General features: G+C 60.2%; 7 protein-coding genes across 8 annotated transcripts; 2 read left to right on the forward strand and 5 right to left on the reverse strand.

The window, feature by feature from the left end:
* Window positions 1–1,749: 1,749 nt before the first annotated feature.
* TAD2 (tRNA(adenine34) deaminase) lies at window positions 1,750–4,175 on the reverse strand. Of its 2 annotated transcripts, XM_047989768.1 has the most exons (3): window positions 3,313–4,175; window positions 2,248–3,187; window positions 1,750–2,185 (listed from the first exon to the last, which is right to left on the reverse strand). In XM_047989768.1, the coding sequence occupies exons 1-3, from the start codon at window positions 3,895–3,897 to the stop codon at window positions 1,923–1,925; spliced, it is 1,788 nt and encodes a 595-aa protein (XP_047845773.1). In that variant the 5' UTR covers window positions 3,898–4,175; the 3' UTR covers window positions 1,750–1,922. The 2 variants fall into 2 exon arrangements, with proteins under 2 accessions (XP_047845773.1, XP_047845774.1); XM_047989769.1 differs by having other exon boundaries at window positions 1,750–3,187.
* Window positions 4,176–5,229: 1,054 nt separating this feature from the next.
* On the reverse strand, window positions 5,230–9,664 carry JDV02_008194 (uncharacterized protein). Its single transcript, XM_047989770.1, has 7 exons — window positions 8,533–9,664; window positions 6,795–8,466; window positions 6,678–6,737; window positions 6,558–6,623; window positions 6,438–6,503; window positions 6,300–6,383; window positions 5,230–6,248 (listed from the first exon to the last, which is right to left on the reverse strand). Exons 2-7 carry the CDS (start codon window positions 8,346–8,348, stop codon window positions 5,433–5,435), a joined length of 2,646 nt encoding a protein of 881 aa, XP_047845775.1. The 5' UTR covers window positions 8,349–8,466; window positions 8,533–9,664; the 3' UTR covers window positions 5,230–5,432.
* A 1,127-nt stretch (window positions 9,665–10,791) lies between these two features.
* JDV02_008195 (uncharacterized protein) lies at window positions 10,792–13,777 on the reverse strand (the record flags this gene model as incomplete). The annotated part of the gene is made up of 1 exon (XM_047989771.1): window positions 10,792–13,777. Exon 1 carries the CDS (start codon window positions 13,669–13,671, stop codon window positions 10,792–10,794), a length of 2,880 nt encoding a protein of 959 aa, XP_047845776.1. The 5' UTR covers window positions 13,672–13,777.
* Window positions 13,778–14,211: 434 nt separating this feature from the next.
* On the reverse strand, window positions 14,212–17,244 carry JDV02_008196 (uncharacterized protein). Its single transcript, XM_047989772.1, has 3 exons — window positions 16,324–17,244; window positions 15,279–15,429; window positions 14,212–15,132 (listed from the first exon to the last, which is right to left on the reverse strand). Exons 1-3 carry the CDS (start codon window positions 16,547–16,549, stop codon window positions 14,445–14,447), a joined length of 1,065 nt encoding a protein of 354 aa, XP_047845777.1. The 5' UTR covers window positions 16,550–17,244; the 3' UTR covers window positions 14,212–14,444.
* A 3,053-nt stretch (window positions 17,245–20,297) lies between these two features.
* Window positions 20,298–20,989, reverse strand: JDV02_008197 (uncharacterized protein; the record flags this gene model as incomplete). The annotated part of the gene is made up of 3 exons (XM_047989773.1): window positions 20,298–20,471; window positions 20,563–20,712; window positions 20,843–20,989. The coding sequence occupies 3 exons, from the start codon at window positions 20,987–20,989 to the stop codon at window positions 20,298–20,300; spliced, it is 471 nt and encodes a 156-aa protein (XP_047845778.1).
* A 591-nt stretch (window positions 20,990–21,580) lies between these two features.
* On the forward strand, window positions 21,581–21,973 carry JDV02_008198 (uncharacterized protein; the record flags this gene model as incomplete). Its single annotated transcript, XM_047989774.1, has 1 exon — window positions 21,581–21,973. One exon carries the CDS (start codon window positions 21,581–21,583, stop codon window positions 21,971–21,973), a length of 393 nt encoding a protein of 130 aa, XP_047845779.1.
* A 1,230-nt stretch (window positions 21,974–23,203) lies between these two features.
* Window positions 23,204–23,444, forward strand: JDV02_008199 (uncharacterized protein; the record flags this gene model as incomplete). Its single annotated transcript, XM_047989775.1, has 2 exons — window positions 23,204–23,284; window positions 23,343–23,444. The coding sequence occupies 2 exons, from the start codon at window positions 23,204–23,206 to the stop codon at window positions 23,442–23,444; spliced, it is 183 nt and encodes a 60-aa protein (XP_047845780.1).
* Window positions 23,445–24,016: the final 572 nt, after the last annotated feature.

The following is a 24,016-nucleotide window of genomic DNA, read 5'->3' on the forward strand; positions in this document are numbered from 1 at the left end:
AAGATTCGTTGAAGGGGGCAGCCTACGTGTTCCGGGGCGAGGTTTATGTTGATCCGACCCTCGGTGATTTCGACACGCCCCTTGAAGTCCGGTCCTGGATGAGCACAGATGCCGAATAGATCAGCAGCATGCTCCTCACGGAGCAGGGCTCTGAGAGCATCGGCGAACGCTGCGTACGCAGGACTGGAAGGCGCAATGCTGCTGGAAACATTGTCCGGGCTGTACTCAAACTCAATGGGGCGGAAGATGTCATCATCGGCAAGGGCCCAATTAATTGCACGAATTACCAGGGCCAGTCGCGCTGAGAGACGCGCTCCACGGAGATGACGTGCCGCGGTATTCGACCATGCGCTCCGCGTTGCCGATGTCGAAGTGGCGATGAAGAAGGCTGACGCCAAACTTATACTCCATGTGGTGTTTCATAAACAGGTCACCGATCTTCTCAACCAAGGTGTTGCCATTCCTGGCGTCAAACTCCCGACTACTATCACCAAGGTCGGGCAGCGCGTTGAATACCGCGGAAGAATAGCTATCGAGGGCCATTATAAGTGCTAACCAGCGATGATTGGTGACAGTGTCTGAAAGGCGAAGTGCGGTGGTGAAGAAGCACACTAATCTGTGGCGTGAACGCGGGGTGAGATCTGGGGGCTCTTATATACCGGCAATGGTATGATCTCTGGTTGCGTTCTCGCGCGCGTGTATTCGTAAAATTCAGAGGTACTCATGATCTACTTTGTATTAAAGCGGTTGGCAAAACCGTTGTTCCCTTGTTGCCAGAGGCCGGAAACAGTATGTTTGGCTTCGATGAAGCGAGATATGATCTCCCCGCAACAACACACGGTCAAGTTTGGGCTGTGATTGTGTCGGGGTATTGACAAACTACGATTGATGGCAACCAGGGGTAGGTCTCTTGACGGGGGCCGCTGTAGGCTAAAAAAACGTGCGCAAACTTCACGAGCGAAACGCCCCTTTAACACAATTAATCATGGGCTATCGCGGGGGCCGCGGGCTAGGGGATGGAACAATCAAGGGTATACAAGATCAAATGATGAGACGCAAAGCCGCGCGAGCGCAGGAAACCATTTGGCGTGCCAACTGGCAACAAATGCCCCTTTGCATGGTATGTACGTATTCGAGGCAAGCCATAGCCTGTTGTTGGTACTGGCTATGACAAGATGATCACGGCAATGTACTCGGGAGGCGGCAGGACCCATTAGTCATGTCTCTAATGCTAGACAGTTGTTGAAAGCATTGCTTCTCGTTTTGTGAAGGTTGTTAGAGTGTAGGGGTGTAGAAGTTGCTTCTGTCTCTCTATGGGTATGAGGGTGGGTTGTGTAACCATTGAAGTAACTATACTGTAGGTAGGTACTGCCTCGAGGCATTCCTGTAAATTCTTTCTTTCTGCATGCTTCGCGTCTCGCTGGCTCAACAAAGATGTAGGTACTACCCGATAGACAACATCGATATATGCGCAGCATTATCCATTCGTTTGCACAACAAGAGACTGTTTGACTCACGTAGCGTTCTAAAAACGTGGTGGGAGCGGTTGCCTGGGACCTCTAGCCCTCCCGCCCGCGTCCCTGTGCTGGCCTTACTTCTCAAAATCCGCACCCGCAGCAGACAGTTTGAAGACCGTCTCATACATATGCCTCGATGTCCCGCCGCCGCAGGCTTCTACGTGATGTGAGTGTCTCACGGGACTGGGTCATGTACTCGCAAGCATCGGGCCAACATCTCCAGACACGGACAGCGCACAATCATCTAGTATCTATTACACGTAGCCCTCCAGTTCAGGCCGCGTCTTGCCTCGTGGTGTACATTTCGGGTATCTCCCTCCCAAGCAAGCAAAAAAAGCAACACGCACCACGATGCCACTTCCATCCTACAGCAATGTTGTCTCAACGAAAATCCGGGGGCCGATTTCACATGCCCATGCCCGCGTTGTGGCGCGCCATCCCGCCAGCCATCATACCGAGGTAGTCGCCGTCGTCCTCGTAAATGTCATCATCGCCCAGGTGATCTTCGTTTTCCTTATTAGAGTCGCCGAGGGACTCGTAGCCAACCGCGTCGCCGTCCGGCGATTCGGCGGCACCCTCCCCCAAAGTCGAAGAAGAAACATTACCATCCTTTTCCATCATAGCAGCCAAGCGGGCGGCGCGCCCCTCTTTCTTGCGAGGCACAGGGGCTGGACATGTCAGAACTCGTGCTATAGGGGAGTGGGCACAGCCCGGGAACATGACTACTCACCACGCCCATTCTCCTGAACGTAGAAACGGCGAAGCAGGCCCACGGCCTCGTCACGGCCCCAGCCGCCCTCAATCTCAAATCCTGGCTCAACGTTGCCGCCGTCGCCGCCGCCGGGCGGGTACGACATTCCCAGCGTGTCGCTGCTATCGGGCAGCTGGGACTGCGGCTCGCGCGGCAGGGGGTGGGCCGAGGCGGTCTGACCGTCCTCACTGACCGGGAGCGAGTTGGCGTGGATGCTGAAGACACCGCCCGTGCCGCCGAACTTGTCGTTGACGGCGCCAAAGTATACCTTTTTGATGCCGAACTGGCGGAGGAGAGACGCACACATGACGCATGGCTCGACGGTCACGTAGAGAACGCACTCGCTAATAATCTTGGGATCGACGCGTTCAAAGCCGACGAATCTCTGTCCATACGGGTAGAGATGACCCTTGCTGCCGTCTTCGTTGCCCTCGTCGGGTCGGCGTTGCTCTGACGAGACGGAGGGCGCCTTTTTGCCTCCGGCGTCGTCAGGAGGCGCGTCTGCGTTATTGGCATCATTTTCAGTGTCAACATCCGCAGAGGCATTCGCGGTGTCGATGGGAGTCTTTCCAGTGTTGACAGGTGGCTTTGCAGTATCGATGGGAGTCTTTGCAATGTCGACAGGTGCCTTTGCAGTGTCGACAGGCTCCTTCGTTTCAACCTTTGCCTCGCCATCGGCGGCCGGCTTCTTGTCCTTCTCTGCCTCCTCCGGCTTAGGCGGGATCCACGGCTTCAGAGACGTGGTCTTGGGGCCAGTAGGGCTCGGGGTCGAGAGCAGCGACGAGATGGCCATGAGCTCGGCATGGCGCGTGCCGTTGCGCGTCACGTTGGTGGCGTTCATTCCCTTGGCGATGATCTTGCCCTCGTGGACGAGGACACACCCGACGGGGGTCTCGTTGGTGCGAAGGGCGAGTCGGGCCTACGGGACGGAGTCAGTCAGCCGCCGTCACAAATTGTCAACTGCAAGCTTGATGCTCAGATGAGATGGGATGGGATAGAGAGAGCATCAGGCTGGGGCGGTGAGAGAGTGTGTGTCTGACATACCATTTCGAGGGCCTCGTTGATGAAGAACTGGTTCTGCTCGCGCACGCGGACAGCCTCAGGGTCGTTGTCGAGAGGTCGGGTGACCTTGGGCGCGAGCTTGTCGTCGCCTTGCTTTCCGAGGCTCAGCTCTCCCAGGACGGGGGTGATGTCCGCCACCCCGCGAGGGGCTCGTCTGGCAGAAGAGGAAGCACCGGGGGGCGCATTCTCCTTGTTGTGATCGTCGTCGTCACGGTAGTCGGCCATGGTGTCGTTGTCTACGCTCTGACCCGCTGCGGTCGTCACGCTTCGATGGGGCTGGTGCTGTATGGGATCGCTCTGTGCTGCTGCGTGAGCGGTGCTGGTTGCGGTGGTGGTGATGGTGGTTGATGGTGTTGTCGTGTGGTTTGCTGGGGCGGACGAGGAGGGAAGAAGGGTGGTGGCGGCGGTGGTTGTTGTTTGCGAGGAGTCGGCGTTTGCATGCGTGACGGGGTCCCGTTTGTGGTTATGGCTGCTTCGCGTGGCCTCGTCGTCCCTGTCGCCACCTGGCGTGTGCAGGCAGAACAGGCGACGGGCGGCCGCCGCCAGCTGTTGGCCGACGCGGGCCATGCCTGAACCTAAAGTGCCTCGACGGGAGGTGCTGTAGGCCTGTTCGGTAGGTGCTGTTCACTGCCCGCAGGCGGCCCCTCCGCTCCAGGCTGCTTGCAGGTGACGTTCAGGTTCCGGGCAGTGGCACCTCCTTACCTCTAACCTTACCGTCTTCCAGTTATCGCCGGGCCTCAGCGTAGGTTGCTCAGCTGCCCGCCAGCTGTCGCTTCTTCTGCCTCCCTCTGCAACGTCCGGTCCACGGCTGCCCTGCCCTGCCCTGCTCGTTTGCTGTCCGTCTGCCTGCCTGCCTCACCGTCACGGCAACGTCTTTCGTCCCGTTGCCTGATCCCACGTCAAAGCTCCCTTGCCCCTCCTCGTTGCTTTCCCACGCCCTCGTTGCCTCGTCTCCACTTCACGCACCGCACGCGCGTTGCCGTGTCCCCTTCGTACTTGAGATCGTTTTCCGTTGTTCCCCTAGGCCAACTTCCTCGGTCTCGACGCTCTCGGCTTGCTGCTTAGTAGGTTGCTTGGGCCTCGTTCGGCATCCGTTGTTCTGCGCAGGGTCGTTGGTTCCAGCAGTCCCCGGGCCCTCACGTGCTCTGGCCCTGCTGCAGGTGATGCTGTCGTTCGCTGCACGACACCGCCGTGCCGTAGCGTGGGCACAGGCGTCTGTCAGTCGTCGCCGCCGTCGTCACCGTCGTTGGATTCTCGTGCCCCGTTCGTGCGCGCCTGTTGTGCCACCAGCGGTCGCGGTAAAGGACAACCAAGCCAGTTACAAGCCCCCGGCAATGGTCCACCGCACGCAGCAATAGAGTCTTCCGTCCGAATCCGCCGACGTCGTTTAGAGTGTGCTTGCTTGATTGCTCGCTCCGTGCCGCACGCCGCAGGTCGTGCGTGGGCTCACGTATCAACCGTTGCTGCAACGACAACTCATGTACAGGATATGTGCATGCAAATGTCTGATGCGGCTAGTCTGGGGCGGCAAGACTTTTTTTGGGTTTGGGGGAGCGCAACCACGTCGTCCAAGATGGATTCGGTCAATCTGCAGAAATGGCTTCAAGGTGCAATGCAATAAGGTAAAAATTACCCTCGACAGTGCAGGTAGGCCAGCGCGGCGACAAAGCCAAGTCTTCACGTTCAGCGAGGAGAGCAAACTTTGACGTTGGACTTGTCCATCTCATGAGTGAGCGATGCTCTGGAGCCATCCATCACATGACTAGCGTGGGCCCACTCACTCGTCGCTCATCTCACAGTCCTGGCGCTCACTCACACTTATAACTTGGTTGGCATCGCCGCAGCACGAAACTCCAAGCACGGAGCCAACCATTCACGATCGCGACGAGTCACAGGACGTTTTAATAAAAAATTATAATGTAGGCGCAGGCCAGTGTTTCTATAGAGGCTGTATCTATGTTTACTTCGTGTATGCAGCCCAATCGTACACTACCCGCAAGCGCGGGTGCCATCAAGCAAAAGGGTATCGTGAACAACGCTCGCCACAACCAACACAGCACACACGCACCCCCAACCCCGCAACCCCCCCTGCTCCACGGTAACTATCCGACGACGGCGATGCCCATGGCAGCACCCGTCGGTGTGAGTCGCGTTACCTGGCTTCGGACCATGGCGCGGGTACGGTCCGATATCCTCGGCCGAGACACGGCGCCGCGCGCAGCGCGTGATGATTGCTTGGATGAATCGCCAGTAGTCGATGGCTGTTGAGAGGCCATCACGCAGCACATGTACTGCACAAACGCAGACACGGCGGCAACTGCAACGGCGGTGTTGCCGGACGCGGGCTGGCTCGAGTCGATGGACGCGGCGGTTTGAGAGTCGCCGACGACCTCGACAGGAGCGCTCGCCGACACGCGGGCGGCATATGTGGCCTGTGACATGGCCACGCGAGAGTGGTTGATGGCGAGACCCATCGACTCGGTGCTTGACTGAACAGCCGTGTCCATAGTAGACGACACGGTGCTCGATGCGACGGCCTGGCCGTACAGCAGGCTGGAACCATGAGCCCCATCGGGACCACGGTTGTGCGCATGATTGACGCGGTACGCCTGGTGGCGTCCAGGGCCGCTCAGGACAGTCTGAGGGGCCCCGGTTACGTCCTGTTCGCCAGAAGAGACATCGCCGGGAGATTCCGCAGCAGCGACCTCTACAGCGTGAAGACGGACAGGCGAGTCGCGAGACGCAACGTCCCGGCTTTGGCCAGGATGAACCGAAGACTCGGTTATCGATGCCAGGCCGGTTAAGCCGCTGGGTATGGTGAAGACGGGGTCGCCATCGGCGAAAAGAGTTTCCCCGTCCACGGCAGCCATGGTCGGGCGCAGGCGTAGTCGCTGTACAGGATCGTCCACATGTTGATCCTTTGAAAAGGTTAGAGAGTGCGGTGGCATGTCATATGCGCCGAAACGTACGATTAGAGGGAACTGATCCTCCCGGCCAGCACCTGAGGTTGATGCAGCCACATGATCTTGAGTGGAAATCGCAGCTGGGTGTTCCTTTTTGCAGGTCAGTCGCTGTGCAGTAAATGGCAAAGACGTGGTAGTACGTACACTGCGACGCCTGGCAGAGGCAATGAGTGCCGCGCTCGCGGCGGATCGAGAGAGTGCTGGCGATTCCTTTTTCCAAGTTAGTCGCCGTGGCGGCGGAAAGCAGATTGCAGGAATACGTACACTGCCGCGCTCGTCGGAGGCAGAGACTGCCGCATCCGCGACGGACTGAACAAGTGCTGGCGATTCCTTTTTCCAAATTAGCCGCCATACATGGTGCTCTATGGGCTCGGAAACACGTACACTTGCAGCCAGCTCGGAGCTAGTCGAGGTCAAGCCAGAGACATTGAGACTAGTTGATACCTTTCGAGAAGTCAGTCGCTGATTCTTGGTCACACGAAAGGGGCATCTTTGACGTACGCTATCCAGGACGCGGGTATCAGAGCCGTCCTCGGCCATGACGACCGTGCCCGGCGGGCAGCAGATCAGCACGCGGCCGCCGACTGAATCAGATGCGTTGGAGTTGGCAGGAACAGAGGTGGCAAGGACGCCCTCGTCCCTACCCACACTCAGACCCGGATCGTAGTAAGGCATGCCGCCGATGTTGTCGGTGGAGGTATTGAATTGGCGAGCAATTGCCTCCCAATCGTCCACATCTTCGCCGCTGGTGACACCGTTCGGTGGCGGGCATTGAGACATCAGTGGTTCGTTGAGATTGGGCAGACTTGACGTCGAGTTGCCAATCGGCAGCATGCGCTCATCTTCGGAGAAGGTGGACTCGGGCGAGTACAAGTTGAAGTCGGCGTAGTCGCTGCCCGCGGAACCGGGTTGGTCAAGGAAGGGGTACTGAGGAGACCTCGACTGCTGGGAATCATAGCCGTCGACATCGCCGCCAGGAGGTGCATTCGGTTCATACAGGCCGACGTCGCCACCAGGTGGCGCTCCAGGTTCGGAGTAGTTCAGATCACTACCTGGGGTGGCGTTGACATCTTGTGATTGCGGCGGCGTGAGCACCTTGCCGGGAGACGCCGACGAGGACGCAGAAGAGGACTGAGAGAAATAGTTATCTGGGTCGAGGAAGAAGTCGTAGTCGGGCACAGTCTCCATCGGAGGGAACTGCACAAACTCATCCCAGGCCGCAGCGGTATCGAGCGACTCGAGCGCGGTGAAATCAAGCGATGAGTCGAGGTCAAAGGACGGGAACGAAGGCTCGTCCAGAAGCATGGCATAAGGATCGGGAATATCGCCAACCTGTATTTGTGGAGCTGTAGGCGGAGGTGCTTCTTGCGTTGCCATCTTTTGCTTCTTGGCCGGCTTCGCGATGGCCGCAGCGACTGGTTGCGGCTGGGCAGCTCCTCGCTTCTTGTGGCTGGGATCGCAGCGGATCTTCTTGCGGCGACAGCTGTCGCAGGCCTTGATGATGCGCATGAGGTGGGCGTGGTCACGCTGCTCCTTGGTCTTGGATCCGCGGGAGGCCGAATTTGTCACATCGCGACCGTCCTTGGTGAGGATCTTCATGCCGGGCAGGCTGGAGAAGTCGGTGGCGGTCTGATGCCTCGAGGGAGGGCTTGCCGCCTTGGAGGAATGCCGCCGGCGCTGCGTGGTGGACGAGTGTGAGGTTGTGGAGGCAGCTGCGCTCCAGTCCCAGCTGGATGTGATGGGAGAGACGTTGAAGGACGAGCTCGCGGAGTCGAGCGAGGGGCTGACAGCGGCAGGCGACTCGGCAGCGGGGGACGCGGCCATGACGGGGTAGAACTTGAAGTTTTGGCCGGTCATGTGCGCGTACTCGAGGAAGTCGACGGTGATGGTGGCGCGCTTGTCCTTGATCGAGGCAGGACCCGGGATGAAGGCGCCGATCATGTCATCGAGCTGCTGCGACCCAAGGGCGGGGAAGAACTGCAGCTGAGCACCGAGCGATGGCTGGAAGACGGAAAAGCCCTGGGGAAGACTGGATTGGGAGCTGGAGGCCGCCATTGTAGAGGGAGAATGGGGGCACTGAGAGAGAGAGAGGTCGAAATCCAAGGTGTTGGCGGTTGAAAGCACGTCTCTGCGAGAGACCGAGCGTTGTGTCACGGAAGGGCGGGGTCACGGTCTTCAAGCGATGGTGTGTAAGTCACCCGAACTCTTCTCTCTCGTAGCTTGTGCGAGCGAGACTTACAGAGGGAGAGACGGGAGACCCTCGATTAGGTGAGAGGAACCACAATGTGATTTGAATTGAGTAGTCGTTACGAAAAAAAGTTGTCAGCGGCCGGCGTGTTTGTCCCGCGCGGCGCCTGGCAAAGGGTGGTTGCTGACAGGATGGTGGGGTGGGGGAGGAGAAGAGAAGAATGAGTGGAAAGCCGAAGCTTGAGGATGTGACAGGGCCTCAAGTCGGGCAACGAGAGACGACGACAATGGCGAGGTGGAAAAGCACAGGGCCCGCGTCTTGTCGGAGAGAGCAATGCGGCTTCGTGATCCGAGAGAGGAATCTTGGGAAGAAGGGGAAGGGGAAGAGACGGAGAAGGGGGCCTCAGGCGCGCTCGGGAGGGAGTCATGGACGGTATTTCACTTGTTTGACCGATGAAGCCCGTCCGTCCTTCCCCCCCAGGCCATGGCGCAGCGCTGGCCGTGGTGGAGGCTGACTCTTTCGGCGTGCTCAAAGAGGCCTAGCGCGGGGGGCGCCGTCTGCGCGCTCCAGCCAGTCAGGAGCGCTGCCGCCGCCAGGGGTCGCCGTTTGGCCGCCCTCGATTGGCCGGCGCGCCCCGCCCGCTGCACCACCCGCCATGGGCTTTCGGCGAGGAGCGCGCCCGCTGATTGGCCAATGGGGACACCTGCGGCCACGCCCGCGGCGGAAGGCGCATTTCCTGCGAGGAGTGAGTGACTCAACTTCTGCGGGCTGGCTGATGAGAGGGATTGAGAAAGTCGCTCCACTGCCGGCCGGCAGGGCCCACGGGCGAGTGACCTCCCGCATTACCCCAGACTCCAGCGCCGGCCAGGTACCTCCCCCATATCGCTGTCGACTTTTTTTGCTGCTTCGTCGCATCGCATCGTGTCGCACATCATCGGAGGTACTAAGTTAGTTAGTTAGGCGGCAGGGCTTTTTGATCGGTCAGTGGCTTGCTCAGCAGGGGTCCAACGAGAAGGCTCGTCAGCTCAAACCCGACCGGCAATCGCGGACATATCCCTCCCTCCCTGGCAAAGCCTGCCGGGTGGTCTGCACACCATCACGGCACTGCGTGACCACGCGTGGCTTGGCTCGCTTCGATGCCTCGTTCTCCCACAGGAACCGCGTGTGCCCATGATGCTCACCCCACGACGCTGGGAGGTGCCGTGTCTCGAGCGAGGGGGCGCCCGGTATTTATAGGGAAAAAAGACATCCGGCCATTTGCCCCAGCCCAGCCCAGTCCAGCATCGTCACCCAAGGAGCAGCAAGAATTCGGATGTCAAGGAGCCTTGGGCGAGGCCACATTCGGCTGGGTGGCTCCCTCCCCCTGCCTTCGTCCTGGAGCACCCTTCGCTGGTGACTCGTGCTCGGCCCTCCTCCTCTCCCGCACCTTGGTACAAACGCCACAGACTGTATATAACTGTACCATCGCGTCAGATGGAGGCATCGCATCATGAGCATGAAGACATCCTACTGCCACTCGATGTGGGCACAAAAAAAATCCTCCATCACCTAGCGTGTCCAATCGGGCTTCCACACTGCCGATGAGATGGTCACAAATGCCGCCGAGTCAATCGCAGACGAGCCGGGTATGTCTTCTTTCACGAGCAGGACACGAAGTATATTGTCGTCGGCGGTGGGGATCTTGGCCTCCAGTTCAGGGGTCTTTCTCCGAGTCGCAGAAGAAGCCTCAGATGGCTCAGTAATATGCTTCCGCCATCTTTCAAGCATACCCAGACCCAGCAATGCTACGCCATCCCCACAGTCAGTCACGAGACACATACCGTGACCATGCATATAGTAAGGTGGTTCGTAACCACCTTATACCATTATGTAGTTACATGTTTTGCATGAGGATCAAACGTATCCTATACTATACATTCGTTCTCAAGACAAGCCCCCCCCCCCCCAGGCCAACCTCCTCCTCCACAGGATCCAGCAAGTTTTCATCTCGCACGCTCTCCGTTGTACGCCCGAGGACATTATCGGCATGTCCCGCAGGATCGAACGTCGGACCGCGGGGGCAACGCTCGTGTTCCTCGGGTCTGTTAGCTGGGGTTTTTTGCTACGGGGCAGCACACGTTTCACAACCTACGGACTACTGTCCTGTGGGAAAACATTCTGGTAATTTTACTAAAGTCAGGAAAACGGGTCACGCGCGCTACATGATGAACCTGTTCGCTCAGACCCTACTCAATGCATCGTCATAAGCTCATTCCTCGTGATAGCCAAGCAGCAGCAACAAGAGAGAGAGTCAACGACACCCGGCCCACGTCACCGCCTCCCCGTCGGCCTCGCCATTCCCAGCAAGTCTTCTGCATGCTTGCTCCAGGCCCCGCCGTTGGCCTTGCTGAACCCCGGCATGTCGGCGCCCTTCCTCGTCTCGGACCCCGCGTCGACGACCGCCGCCCTGATTGCACGCGGCCGCACCGAGATGGCCGCGGGCGGCTCGAGGGGCACGAGGCTCTGCGGGGCGTGCCCGGCCGCGTCTTCCCTCCGGGCCGCCTTCTTACCGCGCGTGGCCGGATTGAGAATTCGCGGTTTTGGGGCGGCGGTTGCAACAGAGTTGTTTGATTGTTCAACGGACGGATTCGTCTGGCCCGCGGCTGCAATTTTCGCAGACCCGGCGGCGGCCTGCGGCGCATTCCTGGACCCGGCCAGGTCCCCGGCCTCCTCGAGTTGGCCCTGGGCCTGTACTGGCGGGCTGGTTGGGTCGCCCGCCCTTGCGTATGCCGGCTGCTCAACGTCCCGGGCGTTTTCCGCGATATCAGAACGCTGGTTGGTTGAGGGTGCCAGCCCTCTATCCCTGTCCGTCAGCGGCGTAGGTTCGGTTGTTGAATCGTCAGATGCTGCGTGTGGATGCATTGTAGACTTAGTCGGTGCTGATACGGCGGCTGTGCTCGTAGCATCGACATCTGCGCTGCTCACGGCACTGTGCGCCGCAACGCCACATGTTGGTGGCACGGCGGCCGAGCTTCCCAAATCAATCCTCCCTGTAGCGGCCGCAAAGGTCAAAGGGACTGCATTGTCGCTCACCACAAACCCTATAATCTCTCTGCTCTTGAGGCTCCTTCTAGCCATCTTGGCAATCCGAGGGCCCGACGGGGCGGGTTTATCGTCTGAAGTTGCGGCAGTTTTCCCCTGTGTGCGGGTTTCTTTGCGCCTTTTAGTCCGCGGCGGCGACGGATCGTCGTCGGAATCGTCATCGAACGGGTCTGGTGATGGAATTTTGCGGCGCCGAGTTTGTCGCGTAGGTCGCGGTGACGCAATATTCGATCGGTGTGAAGACCCTGCGCAGGTGTCCTCTCCCTGACTGCCGTGGATGGATGCCCCGTCCCCTTCGACGGACGACGCTTCGTCGTCTAGTTTGCTTGCCTTACCCTTCTTCTGTTGCTTTCTGCGCCTCATAGCTGGCGCGTCGCTCTCGCTGCTCGACTCAGCAAAGACCGGTCCAAGACCACCATCTTCCGAGTGTTCTACATCAGTTGCGCTGTCAGGGCCCGCGCCTGGTGCCGCAGCTTCGTCCTCGGATACCATATCAATCCTTTCAGGTTCTGGTGTGACTTCAGCCGGTTGTCGTTTGCCTCGAGGTGGCTCAGCTGGCTTAGCTGTGCGGTCCAGTGGCCCGGCCTTGGCGCTGACACCGCTAGAGTCTGGAGTCTTGGACGAACGTGACCTGTCCGCTTGCTGTTTCCTTTCTGCGACCATGAGCAGGCCTCTTCGTTGCCTCGACCGGATCCGAAGCTCCGCACGTGGCCCTTTTTCCTTGGGTGGCGCGCGCGGGTCCGGCGGGCGCGACACCGCATCGTTCTGTTTGTCGGGCGATGAGCTACCGCTGGGTTTGCCTTGTCGTTTGCGTGGGTTTTGTGGGTTGTTTTGCTTCGAATTCTCTTCTTTCCCCTTTCTGGCTGGCAGAGACGTGACTTTAGAGCGCACCGGCTCTCGCGGGACAGGCGTGTCAATATCCAAGTCTTCGTCGTCACCTGTGAGGTCGACTGGCGTTGATGATATCCTGGTGTTACGTACCGGATGTTGCCGCTCGCTAATGTTGCTCAAGGCTTGTCTTGGCTTCGATGTTGTCGCGTTAGCTTGGACGTTCTGTGGCTCATGTAAAGCGATCGCCTGACGAGGTTGTCGGCATGTTTGTGCCAAGGTCCCGACCGCGACGGCTGCCTCTCTGTGTTGGGGCACACTCCGGGTCGCGGGTGCCGTAAAGTGCGGAGATTTGCCCAGCGTATCTCGTGCCGACTGTTCAAGCATGACGACATCACCAACCGGGTCGCCCGACACGTCCCGTACGCTCCTCTGGTCCTTATCCTGCAGGTCCTGGCTCCGTCCCTGTAGATTCGTCCGCTCCTTCAGAGCCCTGACCCGCGCTAGCGCCTCTGCGGACGATGACGGGCAGGCCGAGAGCGTCAGCCTCGTGCCAAAAAGGCTCTGCGCGTACCCAGCCTTGCTCGGCGGCGTAGGCATCCCGAGCCTTTGCCTTTTCGCTCCACGCTGTGCATCTGCTTCTGGTCGCTCCGCCACGTTCTCCCCCTCAGCTCGCCGCCGCACTTCAAACGGAGACTGTAGGGGTACGGTCGCGCGGCCAAGCGGGCCGGGGCTCGGGACGATGGCACTAAGAGGCCGGTGATTGAGTTGAAAGTGCGTTTGCGGCTGCTGCCTCTCCGTCGCGACCCTCGCCGCCGCCGCCGCTACCACTGGACCGGTTGTCGTGTCCCCGCGCGGCGTCGTCCGCCCTGGCGTCCTCGCCTCTCGCTCCGCCCTGCGCCGCTCCACGTCCCTCACACGCCGGTCCAGCACCTCGCTCAGGTCCTGCTCGCGCACGCCCGCGCACTCGGCGACCTGCACGATGGCCGCGCCGCGATCCAGCTCCAGCTCCTCGCCCTCGTCGAGGTCGCCCGCGCCGGTGGGCCAGTGCGCGTCGCCGATGAAGTTGCCGCGTTCGTCGTACACCATGACGCGGCGGTTGAACGTGTGGTACTTGAGGCGGCCGTCCTGCCAGCGCTTCTGCTTGCGCCGCAGGTCGTGCGTGAAGAGGCATATGAAGTCCAGCACAGGCGCCGTGGTCGGCTGAGGCGGCGGATGCCCATGCCCGCCAACCCCGGAGGACGGCGGGTTGGCAACGGGCCTCCTCACGGCGAATGACATTTTTTCCGTATGCCCATAGCCTCGGGACACTTTTTCGTCGTGCCTAGTCGGGAGTTGTTGGAGGGTTCTCCAGTTTAGTGGTGATGTTGGTGGTGCTTGATTGCTGTCGTAGGCCCCGCGCGAGGTGACGCGCCGGGGAAGGCGTCTGACTCGATGCGCGCGACGCCAACTCACGTGCCTTCTCGCCCCTGAGGCGCCACATATCCAGGCGACAAGTCCACGCTGCACGTGGGAATGGGCTAGGAACCCGCCCGGCCTTCAATGCAATGACAAACCAGCACAAAGTACTAAGGTACGGAGTACTACTGGGTAGGTACCTTAAACAACGCACAAGGAAGTCATCGTGCGAGATTGTTTACTTCAACAAGTACTATACTTCGTACACCAAGTGTCGTTTGTGAGCGGCCTATCGCTAGCGCCAAATACGTCCCCAGTTCCAAGCGGGCTCACTTCACGACAGTCTTCATCGTTTATGATAGCGCGCAATTTTGGCATGATACAATTGTCACATGATGAGCCAGGCGAATGCGACTCATAAACTTCGAGCCAAAGAGTCAATCTCTGTTCTGTCTAAGGGTATCATACAACCGCAGCTTGCAAGATGGGATCTGCAGCCACGACCAAAAACTCCATGCGGGGCCAGCTTCTGCACTAGAATGCGGCCAAAAATGCGTCGTTCGCTCATGCCATGGGAGTGCAATGTCGCCCAAGCCTGGTGTGTCGTGTTCTGCACAAGCAAAGCGAATGCCCAAATGCGGTGTTCCTCCAATCGTTTACATGGACCGCGGTCCGACGGGTGCGCCCGGCGGGGGCATGCTGTCCCTGGAGAGCCTGTCCACTCCCTTGTCCAGGTAGCCGACGCGACCGGCGTCCAAGTCCATGGGCGTCACGGGGCCGGGGCTGCCGAGGGGGTCGAGGCGTGGCGAGGCGGGCTTGTGCGGCGACGACGTGTACAACGAGTCGTTGAGCGGGACGCCGTTGAGAGCGACGGTGGCGCTCGTCTTGGCTGCCTTGGATGAGCCACCCAGGGCCATGGCAGCCTGCGCAATCATGTCGCGTTGATACTGCTGCATCTTGCGCCGTGTTTCGGCCTCGGGAGTCGCGGCCGCCTTGTACTGGGGTACCTGCGAGTCGGACTTGATGGACGAAGGTGTTTCGTCGGGGTGTCGTGTTTGCCGTTGAAGGTTGCTGCGCGTGCCCCTCTCGTAGTTGGAGGGATAGTACTTGCCCATCGGCACGGGCGCATCGTGGAAGCCGGGCGCCAGGTACGACGAGACGGGGAGGTTCGCCGGAGCGGCCATGGCGGACGACAAGCCGGGGTGAGAGGTAGGCAGCCTGCGGTCGGCCTGCATGGCGACCGAGTCGGAGAGGATGAAGGGGTTGCGTGGTTCGTTGGAGGTGGTGAAGGGGTGTGGGCGGTGGACGCGGTTTTTGGGGTCTTCGTGGTTGGGAAAGTATCCTCTATAAGAGCGAGGAAGGCTGTCAGTCACGACGCTAGTAGCAGAACGAAACCGCCAAGGGACAAAAACACCGCTGTGCAAAGTCGGCTGACGACGTCAGCGCCATGGTGGCGCTTGTGTCTTTTTCTGTCGCGAGGTGGGTCTTACCCAGGGAGGTCGCCCCGCGCGGAAAGTGGCTCCGGCGGCGTGCGAACGGACGAGGGAGAGGCGAGCTTCTTCAATTTGGGAAGCTCGATGGCGATGGGACGGCTATGACCTGCGCTTCGAGGCGAGTGGAACGGGAAGCCGTCGGGGCTGTCTGTCGCGGATGTCAGCTGCTATATATATGCGCCGCAGAGTCTCTCGCGGCCCCCGGCCGGCGATCGCGCGCCCACGAAGACGGATGATGCGCCGGCACGGGGGTTCGGCTGGCTCGGTGTGGTGCTCGGGGTCTCGGGCAATGACGAATCCAGAAGAGCGGGCATGTTGGCATGTGCCATGACGAGTGTGGTGGGTAGGTTAGGTGCGTGGTGCATTTGTGGAATGGCATGGTGATGGACTGGTAAAGTGCGGCGGGAAACAGGTGGCCCAGTGTTTCGTTTCAGAGCTCGCAGCGGAGGCGTCTGCGTCCCCACGCATCCATTCAGGGACGGCGATGAGATGAGGGCGTTGTGACGGTGTCTGGTGGTGGGCGGGTGCCGGTGGCTGTCAGGATGCCACGGGCTCCTGCACCCCGCGATGGCTGGCGACCAGCGGTGCGGGAGGGGCGCCCGGAATGGAAAGGGGGGGGGCTTGCGCCGGGCGGTGTGTGCGGCGTCCACGCTATGTGTGTGTGTGTCATTTATGGTGGAGGGGCGGGGGGAAGGAGGGGCGGCTGCAGCGGCTGCCATTCCCTTGAACCACCAGGGCAAGGACAGGCCAGCCAGGGCCAAGATCTGGCAGCACCACGAGTTCGGTGCCCGTGCTTGTTCGTTCCCAGGGGCGCCCAGCTTTGTGAGCCGTCTTGGCGAGTCGGCGGATTGGGCGGAGGCAAAACTCCGTTCTCGCTCGCACGTATCCAACCGCCGCGAGCCACGCTGAGGAGAAGGGGGCATGGAGGAAATATAGAGAGAGGGTGGGGCGAGAGAGAGAGAGAGAGAGACGGCACTTGCGAACACGAAACACAGAAGGACGAGACGGACAAAATTAGAAGTAAAGGACGCGGGCAACATACTCTTGGTTGACGACGCGCGCTGGTCGTCCTCGGGTCCGCCCAAGTACGGCGTGCCCGGCGCCGACACGGACTGTTCCCGGGAATTGTCGTCGGCCGCGGGGCCGCTGGCGTTGGACGTCAGCGACAAGTCTGACGAGTTGCTGATGGTGCGGCCGGGCATGCCGGGGCGTCGGACGGGCGAGAGGTACGAGGCCGGGGGCTTGAAGGAGCGGGCAAAGCTGGACATGACGACGGCGGCGGCGATATCAGATGGTTCGGGGATCGGGGCAGCCCTCCCGTTCCCGACTTACTCTGCAAGCGGGGCGCGGGCGCGTTGCGGGCTGGTGGTGGTGGTGGTAGTGGTACTGGTACTGGTACTGGTGTAGTGGTGGTGATGCTGCTGCGGCTGTGGCAGGGAAACGATCCTCGAGACCAAGTCGAAACGGAATGGTCGGGGGCGCGGGACATGAGGCGATTGGGTGCGCAGCGACTGTCGGCGGCGTCGTTGCCGTCGTCGTCGTCGTTCGTTTGGTGTTGTAGGCGCCGACGAACAAGAGAAAAAAAGACACCCAGTGAGTCAAGGGCGGCCAGCAGGAGGAGCTCAAGCCCGTGCCGAGATCCGCGAGGTGACGGGTGTGCGCGTTGTTGCCAGCGGCAGCGGATATCGGCGCAGCAGCGACGAATCCTTGGAAATAAAAGGGCGAGGCGAACCCCTCGACGATGCGTTGTTTCGTCAATTCGAGTGCGAATGGAAGGAAGACCAGGCATGAAAAAAAAACGATGGGAGAAGAGGTCGGATGCAAGGGCCAGCCGTGGTGATAAAATGGGCGCAGATTGAGGAATCAGGAGGCGCAGCTGTAGGTTGGTGGGATCCAGAGGTTGATACAGTAGGTGGCTACGTAGCACCTACTGTGCCTCTCTACAGTAACAGGTGGTGGTGAGGTGGTGCAGGTGGTGACTGACTGAGCGAGCGCCCAGCCGCCGTCTGGACGGACGGATGCACGGACAAGGAGTGCCATGACCCAACACCTGCTGCACGTCGCGCCACCTCCACCCCGCTTATTAGGCCACGCATCAGTGGAGCTCTAAACGTGGATGGATCCCCATTGAAACTCTTGAGGTACATTGGACTGCCCTGTGACGGGCGGGCAGCTTCAGGCACTGACGCGTGGGCAAGAAGGCCGCCGTGCCGCAGGCGGCGCTTGTTGGTGGGTGGTGGCAAGTGGGTGGTGTATGGTGCCGACCCACTGATTCATTCGCACGCAACAGCGCCTCCAGCAGCAGCAGCAGCAAGAGGAGCACCACACGTCGAGGTATAGTTAGTACTATTATATCTCACTGTCCACGGCTTGAAAGGTCGCACTGCCCCAGGCAGGTGCTCTGCAAACCCCAGTGCAGAAATGCGGTAGGCACGGCACCTTAGCAGGTACCTGTAAGTATGGATAAGTTGCCCCCAAGATACCTGCCCATAGGCCTTGCGGTGGGCGGCACCGTGGCCGATGAGGTCCGTCCGTGGAACTGCCCCCGTCCTTTCCGGCTTGCGCGGCGTCGATGTTGTCCGCGGAATGACATAGTACCTTTCCAACAATACCACAACTAACTTAGTAGGTATGGGCGCTAGATCGGACCCTTCGGCATAGACTCGTCATGGGGGTATTTTTGAGTTGCCCTCTTTTGTCAGCCTTTTGTGCATACTGTCATCGTCCTCCTCCTCCTCCATCCCCGTACCCATCCTCGGTATCTCGTGGGAGTGTGTCGAGTCCGTGTAATAAAACACGTTTTCGGTCACGACGCCGGCGGGGTTTCCGTCACTCTCGAGGCGGGCATCCAATCCGATCCGTGGAATCTACAACTTGTGAGCCATAGGTCACCGACACACCCTGTGCTCAGGGAGGGCAGTCAGTCATCTGCTGGGAGACGCCTGTGACTGTGCAATGCCTTTGGGCTCCTGGCAGGGCTGCAAGCACCAACTTACTATCTTAGTACCTACCTAGGGTACACCTTACAGACAGTGCCCTGATGGCGCCATGCCATGAACTGGGTCATGTCCCAGCTTGTTGGTCACTTCCGTATTTGCCTCATGCAACCGCCCGGCCGCCGGCCGCCGTTGCCGTCCCACGATTCTAGAACTCCATGCTCCACTACCTCCCAGCGCAACCCAAGGAGCCTGTCTGCCTAGCTGGTGCCTTTGCAGTGATGACGACATGGGAATGGAAGGGAGGGACCCTGCTGCGGTTGCCTTCACTCCTACCACCAACGGTCGCCAAGGTAGTCTCGCAAGGCAAGGTCAGGCACCTTGCCTGCAAATATCATGGATTCAGTCTCACGCGAGGGTTGGGGCTCTATCCGCTCCAGGCGAGAGACATGAGACACACGATCAACGAGCCCGCGCGATGCGCTAGAATGCATGCACGCACGCATGCCCTTGTTACGCAGCAGAAGCAGCGAATGACACAACGCACGCCATCCCGAAAGGGCCCTTTATTCGCCAGCGAGCTGTTGGCCCCTTCTCGCCGCGTCCAAGCCAAGGTGCTTTTGGTGGTAGCGAGGAGGAGTCAGATCGACTCGCCACCCCGCAACGACGACACACCTTGGCCATGCCGTGCGACCGACGCACAGGTGACAGGACCATGCCAGCAAACTGCCCCTTTCCACGCGCTCTGCTCGTTGCCCATCGTAAGCACTCCATCGAGGCGGATGGCCGACTTGACGCCTCGTCCCTCCCTTTATCGTCGCAGTTACCTCCCGGCCAACCGCCAGTCACTTGCGCTTGATGGACCATGATGATGTCTTCCCATCACCTCCCGGTGCCCGTTATTACTAACGCATTGTACCAGCCCGTTGCCACCGACTGTCCCACACGGCACAACGGGGCATTACAGTTCGCCTCCCCGACGTTCCGCCATTCGCGCGCCGCGAAAGACGCGCTGATCTCATCTTGCTGTCGAAACTCCAAAATGGCACCCCCCCAAGCTGGGACTCGATGACGAGCTGTAGGGCCGAGCGCTTTTTTAGTTTCAAGGGTTTTGCGGGTCGACAATGCGCATGCCGCCACTGTCGCTGCGACGCCCGCCACCCCATCCATCTCTCCTGCTTGATAACTACTGTATCTACCGGAGTCGCGCGCGGGCGTGTCCCCCATCCTTTCAGCAAGTCAGGGCCCGTCTCGAGCTTGTCCTTACGTGAGCAACATGCAAGCCATCATCCCGGGCGGGCCAATCTCGAGGCAGGTTTGTTGCAGAAACGCAGTGCCAATGACGTCCGCTGCCACACCCACTCCTCGAGTCCTCATACATGCTGCCCACCGTCGTGGACGGTACGCGAAACCGCTCCGTCCGTCCCGTCCCTGCCTCTCCGTGCGACACCCATGCTGACCGGTTTTTGACGGCGCGACAGCCGCAAAGCGCTGGCTTTCACAGGCTAGATGGACGTGGGTTGTAGGACGCGCATCGTCTTGTCGGTGAGGGGATGGACGGCTGCATCGCGCACTTTGATCGTCGCGTCTGGGCGCCACCGTCCAACGACCGGCTCCTCATGCTACGTCACCCGTAGGCGTCCTAAGGTCTGTATCTGCGTATGAGGCTCGCACTAGGAGTAATTGATACCTTCCTTCGTTATATTGCATTGGCGCCCTACAGACGCCCGTGGCGCAAGCGCGCCTTCAGGAAGCAGCGCATGTGGGCAGGTCGCGTCTTGCCGCCAGACGTCTCTCACGACTGGAGTCGTACCTGCGTGCCGCCCAGGTAAAGGACATGCTGCGTAATTATTACTAGCTAGATATTTCCGTAGCCATCGTCTCGCTTCATCCACCCAAACTGATAGTAAAGGACATGAAATAAAATCCAGAAACCAAGCCAAGCATCCAAAGGGTGGTATTCTCAGGCGTGCCGACCCAACGCCGCGCCGAATCCTAGCCCGAACAGAAGTACCTCGTAGCATCGCTGTCGATCGCCGCTGCACCTCAACGTCGTCGTCGTCGTCGCTCGTCTTCCTCTTCAGACGTGGGCGCGCCCGGTGAACTGCGAGCGCGTATCGCGGTGCTTCCACCAGTATCCAAAGACGGACACGGCCGAGGCGAGCCAGAGCAGGGCGCTGACGAGGTCAACCCACACGGCGCTCTTCATGCGCTTGATGCCGCCGTCGCCCTCGGGGTCCTCCTTGATGTAGAGCTGTGCGCGCGCTCGCGGCCGTTAGCCATTGCCGCGACTTTGTTTCTTTCTTGCGTGCCTGCCGACGCGCAATCGCATCATGGTGACGTACCGCGCCAAAGACGCCGAACAAGGCGATCCAGAGGATGAAGAGAACCAGGCTCCACACGGCTGCCACGATGCCGACGTGTCGCAGCACGAACGGGATGAAGTAGACGACGCACGTCACGGCGGACATGGCGCCGACGACAACCGCGTACACCTAGTAAATAAGCCGGGGCGGGCCCCCCGCTGTCAGTCGCTGCCGCCGATGTGCGTGTGTGTCTTCTCGCGCGCGCGTGAGAGATGGACATGACCCCCCAACCCCAGCCCTTCTGCGGTGGCTTGCTTACCCATTTCGAGTCGGCGTACTTGTGCAGGTGGTGCGCATTGTTCAGGTCCTGGCCGTACAGGCCGCAGACGGTCAACGCGAGGGCAAAGCACACCAGGTGCAGGCCGCTGAAGGCGAAGTAACTGGCGCTCGTGCTGAAGAAGCCCATTGTCGCGGTCGCGGTGAGGGGAACGTGCGTGCTGGCTGAATGTCGAACTGCTGCAGGGCCGCGGGCGGGATCGTATCGCGCGAGGGTATCAATTTACTGCTGCCGGCTTGCGTTTGTACGCGACAAAGGGGGTACGGCTGCTAAATACCTACGCGGCAGCGCGACCGCTTCAAGGGCAGAGCAGAATTTGACGCAGCGGTAGGTAATTAATTCGGCATATTAGCGCTGCGCGACCGGTCACCGTAGCATTCGACGACGGGAAACAGGCCATTGCTGGCTCCATTTTATCGTCTCAGAGCCCGTGCTGCCCAATTTCCGTCCATCATTTAGCGCCTATGACGTCAAGACGTTCCTGCCCTATGCCTGTTCCTGCTCTGTCCAAAGCCTGGCCTCCCTGCTGCGATCGCGCGCCGGCCCCGCTGGTCGCGACTGCCGAATCGTCACGACAGGCCCCCCCTCATGTTCTCGAGAGCAGGTCACATGACTACGCAACTCGATTGGCCTTTCAGCTGTTGACGATGAGACGGGGGACCGACTGTTTGCGACCTTATCAATGGCGGCCCAACCAACTCCCACGTTTCCTCGCGAGCCATGTCGAGCAAGACGGCCGGCCGACGGCGGCGCTCCATCCCGCGACGGCGCGGCACGGTGACCCCGAGGGTAAAAACATCGACGCCGAGCCCTGAAGCGGCAGCCGCAGCCTTTTCAGGGCAAGCCTTGCGGGCGCTGGCAGACGATGCGGCTCATGAAATCAACGGCGACAAAGGTCTGCCTGGAGCTGGAGCTGTCGCCAGCGCCGGCCCCCAGGCTGCACAACACGGCGCCGGGGCGAACACTACCGCCGCCGCCGCCTGGTGGACGATGTGCTGCCTGCGCCGCCCCGAACCCGTCCGTCGTCGACTCGTCCTGCTTGGCCCCGCCCTGCCGTCGCCCCGTTGTGCAGTCTCCACGATGGGCGGCTCCCATCGTCGCGCCCGTGCCTAGCCGGATCGGAGGAGGTCTGTGTTATAGGGAGCGTCGAGGGTTTCGGCCCTCGCAGCCTCGCTCCTGGCGCTGCTACCCGGACCGGGGGGGGGCCGTCTCGCCTCGTTTTTTGTCCACTTTGGCTGCTGCCAGAACTGCTTCAGCCTGGTCTGGCAGCACAGCCACACCCGAGAGCAATTGGGACTGCCCCGCACCCATTGAGCTGGTGCGTCGCTGCTCCTCCTCCATTGCAAGGCTGCAACGCTAATGACCTTAGGATACCCCGCCAGGACTCTGCCAACAGGCCGCCCAGGACTCGCTTGTCCACGCCGAGCCACCGAGGCTGACCCTTTTGTTTGTTCGATGCCGTGCCCGACGCCCAGCAGACGGACGGCCGTCCTCGTCCTAGAACGCCTTGGGGACGACGGGGTCGCGACAGCCCAATGGCAACAACCCGCTGGTGCTCGCACGGCGATGCCAACGGCGCCGTTGGACGCTAGCGCGCCTTCATATCGGGCGCACAGCCCATGCCCGGCTACCCTCTCTCTGCCTGCCGCCCCCGTGACACGGCGGCCAGACGTCCGGCTCGTTATCGCACGTGCGCTCGTGACCGTCAGCAACAAGTCACCGACGCGTCCAGGCAGGACTGAAACCTAACCGCACCGGGTCCCCGGCCCGCATCACCTGCTGGGCTCGGCATCGGCACCATGCAGAAACGCCCCTTGCCGGCCAGGACGTCTGTCTCCATGGCGCTCACTAATGGGGCCTCAATTCGCTGCTTTGGAGGCTGCCTGCTTGGGGGCCGTTGACTCAGCACGGATGGAGCCGTCTTGCAACGACGGGGCGTGCACTTGATACAGCCTGGTTGACTCAACTCAAGGGCGACCAATTGGTGGTTCCCCAGATGCTTCACCGAGCGTCATGGGTCACATTGGTCCGCCCTGGCGGTGGTCCTACTGCCAGGCGTCTGGCGTGAGGCATACGCACTGCCCCATTTCTCCTGCTCCGTCGCCGCGAGCGAGGAATGTCGACGGACACACGAGCCTTGTAGGCATCCTCGAGACACAGCTTGGGAGAGGGCCTCGTTGGACGGCCTTATAAGGCCATCCCAGGCCGCGGCCATCTTGACCTTTCTGCCTTTGCCTCCCTCATCACCAACATCTTCATCATCACACGACGTCTTCATTCGTCCAACTGACACTTGTCTGCCTACTTGACCGAACACGCAATCCTTCACCTGAACAAGGCATCATGTGCTGCAACGCCAACGTCGACAACAACAGCGTCAGCATCATCATGGCTGACTGCTCCCGTCCCAGCCTCTGGCGATGCGTACGTCTCCCTCTTCAGTTGCTGCCTTGAGGCGTATCTATTGCTGACTCTCTCTCAGTGCCACTGCGAGGTTGGCTGGTTCTCGATGGCGCTCGATGCGAGCTGCCCATCTTGCCTCAACTACCGCTGCGACAACTGCCAGTTTTCATTTGGCTCTTGAGCGCAGCGTTCACGATACGCTACCTGAGACACGAGGGCGACCACGACGAAACGGACGAAACAGATTGTACAACAGGCAACAGGGAACCAAGGCATGCATTGCATCATTATGGGTGACATCGGGACTGGGGACTCGGGAGCATTTTTAGACAAAGACTAGAGACACGACAGCAATGTTGGACGGAAGAGCCATGAATTGACGGATTAACGGCCATGAGGGACCTATTCACGGTGTTTCTCTCGCCCACCTGTTGTGATGTCTCGCCCTGTGACAGCCACCATGCTCGCTGAAATGGTTGTGGTGGTTGTGAACTTGTGACTTGTGACTCTTGGGTCGCGCCCCACCTCCCATTGACAAACTGTAAAAAAAAAAGGCACCCCGCGGGACTCCCCCCACCACAAACACAGACCCGAGAAGGTGACATACCGGCAGTGAGAAACGGCAGCTCGACGGCCCAAAGTGCAGAGCGGCTCGACTTGAGATGCTGTGTGTGGTTGGCCATTTCGGGCCTCGGCGGTGGACCAGGTAGGTTGTTGCCTGGCAGAGATGCAGTCATTCAGTCCATCAGTTAA

Source organism: Purpureocillium takamizusanense, chromosome 8 (assembly GCF_022605165.1).
Source record: "Purpureocillium takamizusanense chromosome 8, complete sequence".
Lineage (NCBI taxonomy): Eukaryota > Fungi > Ascomycota > Sordariomycetes > Hypocreales > Ophiocordycipitaceae > Purpureocillium > Purpureocillium takamizusanense.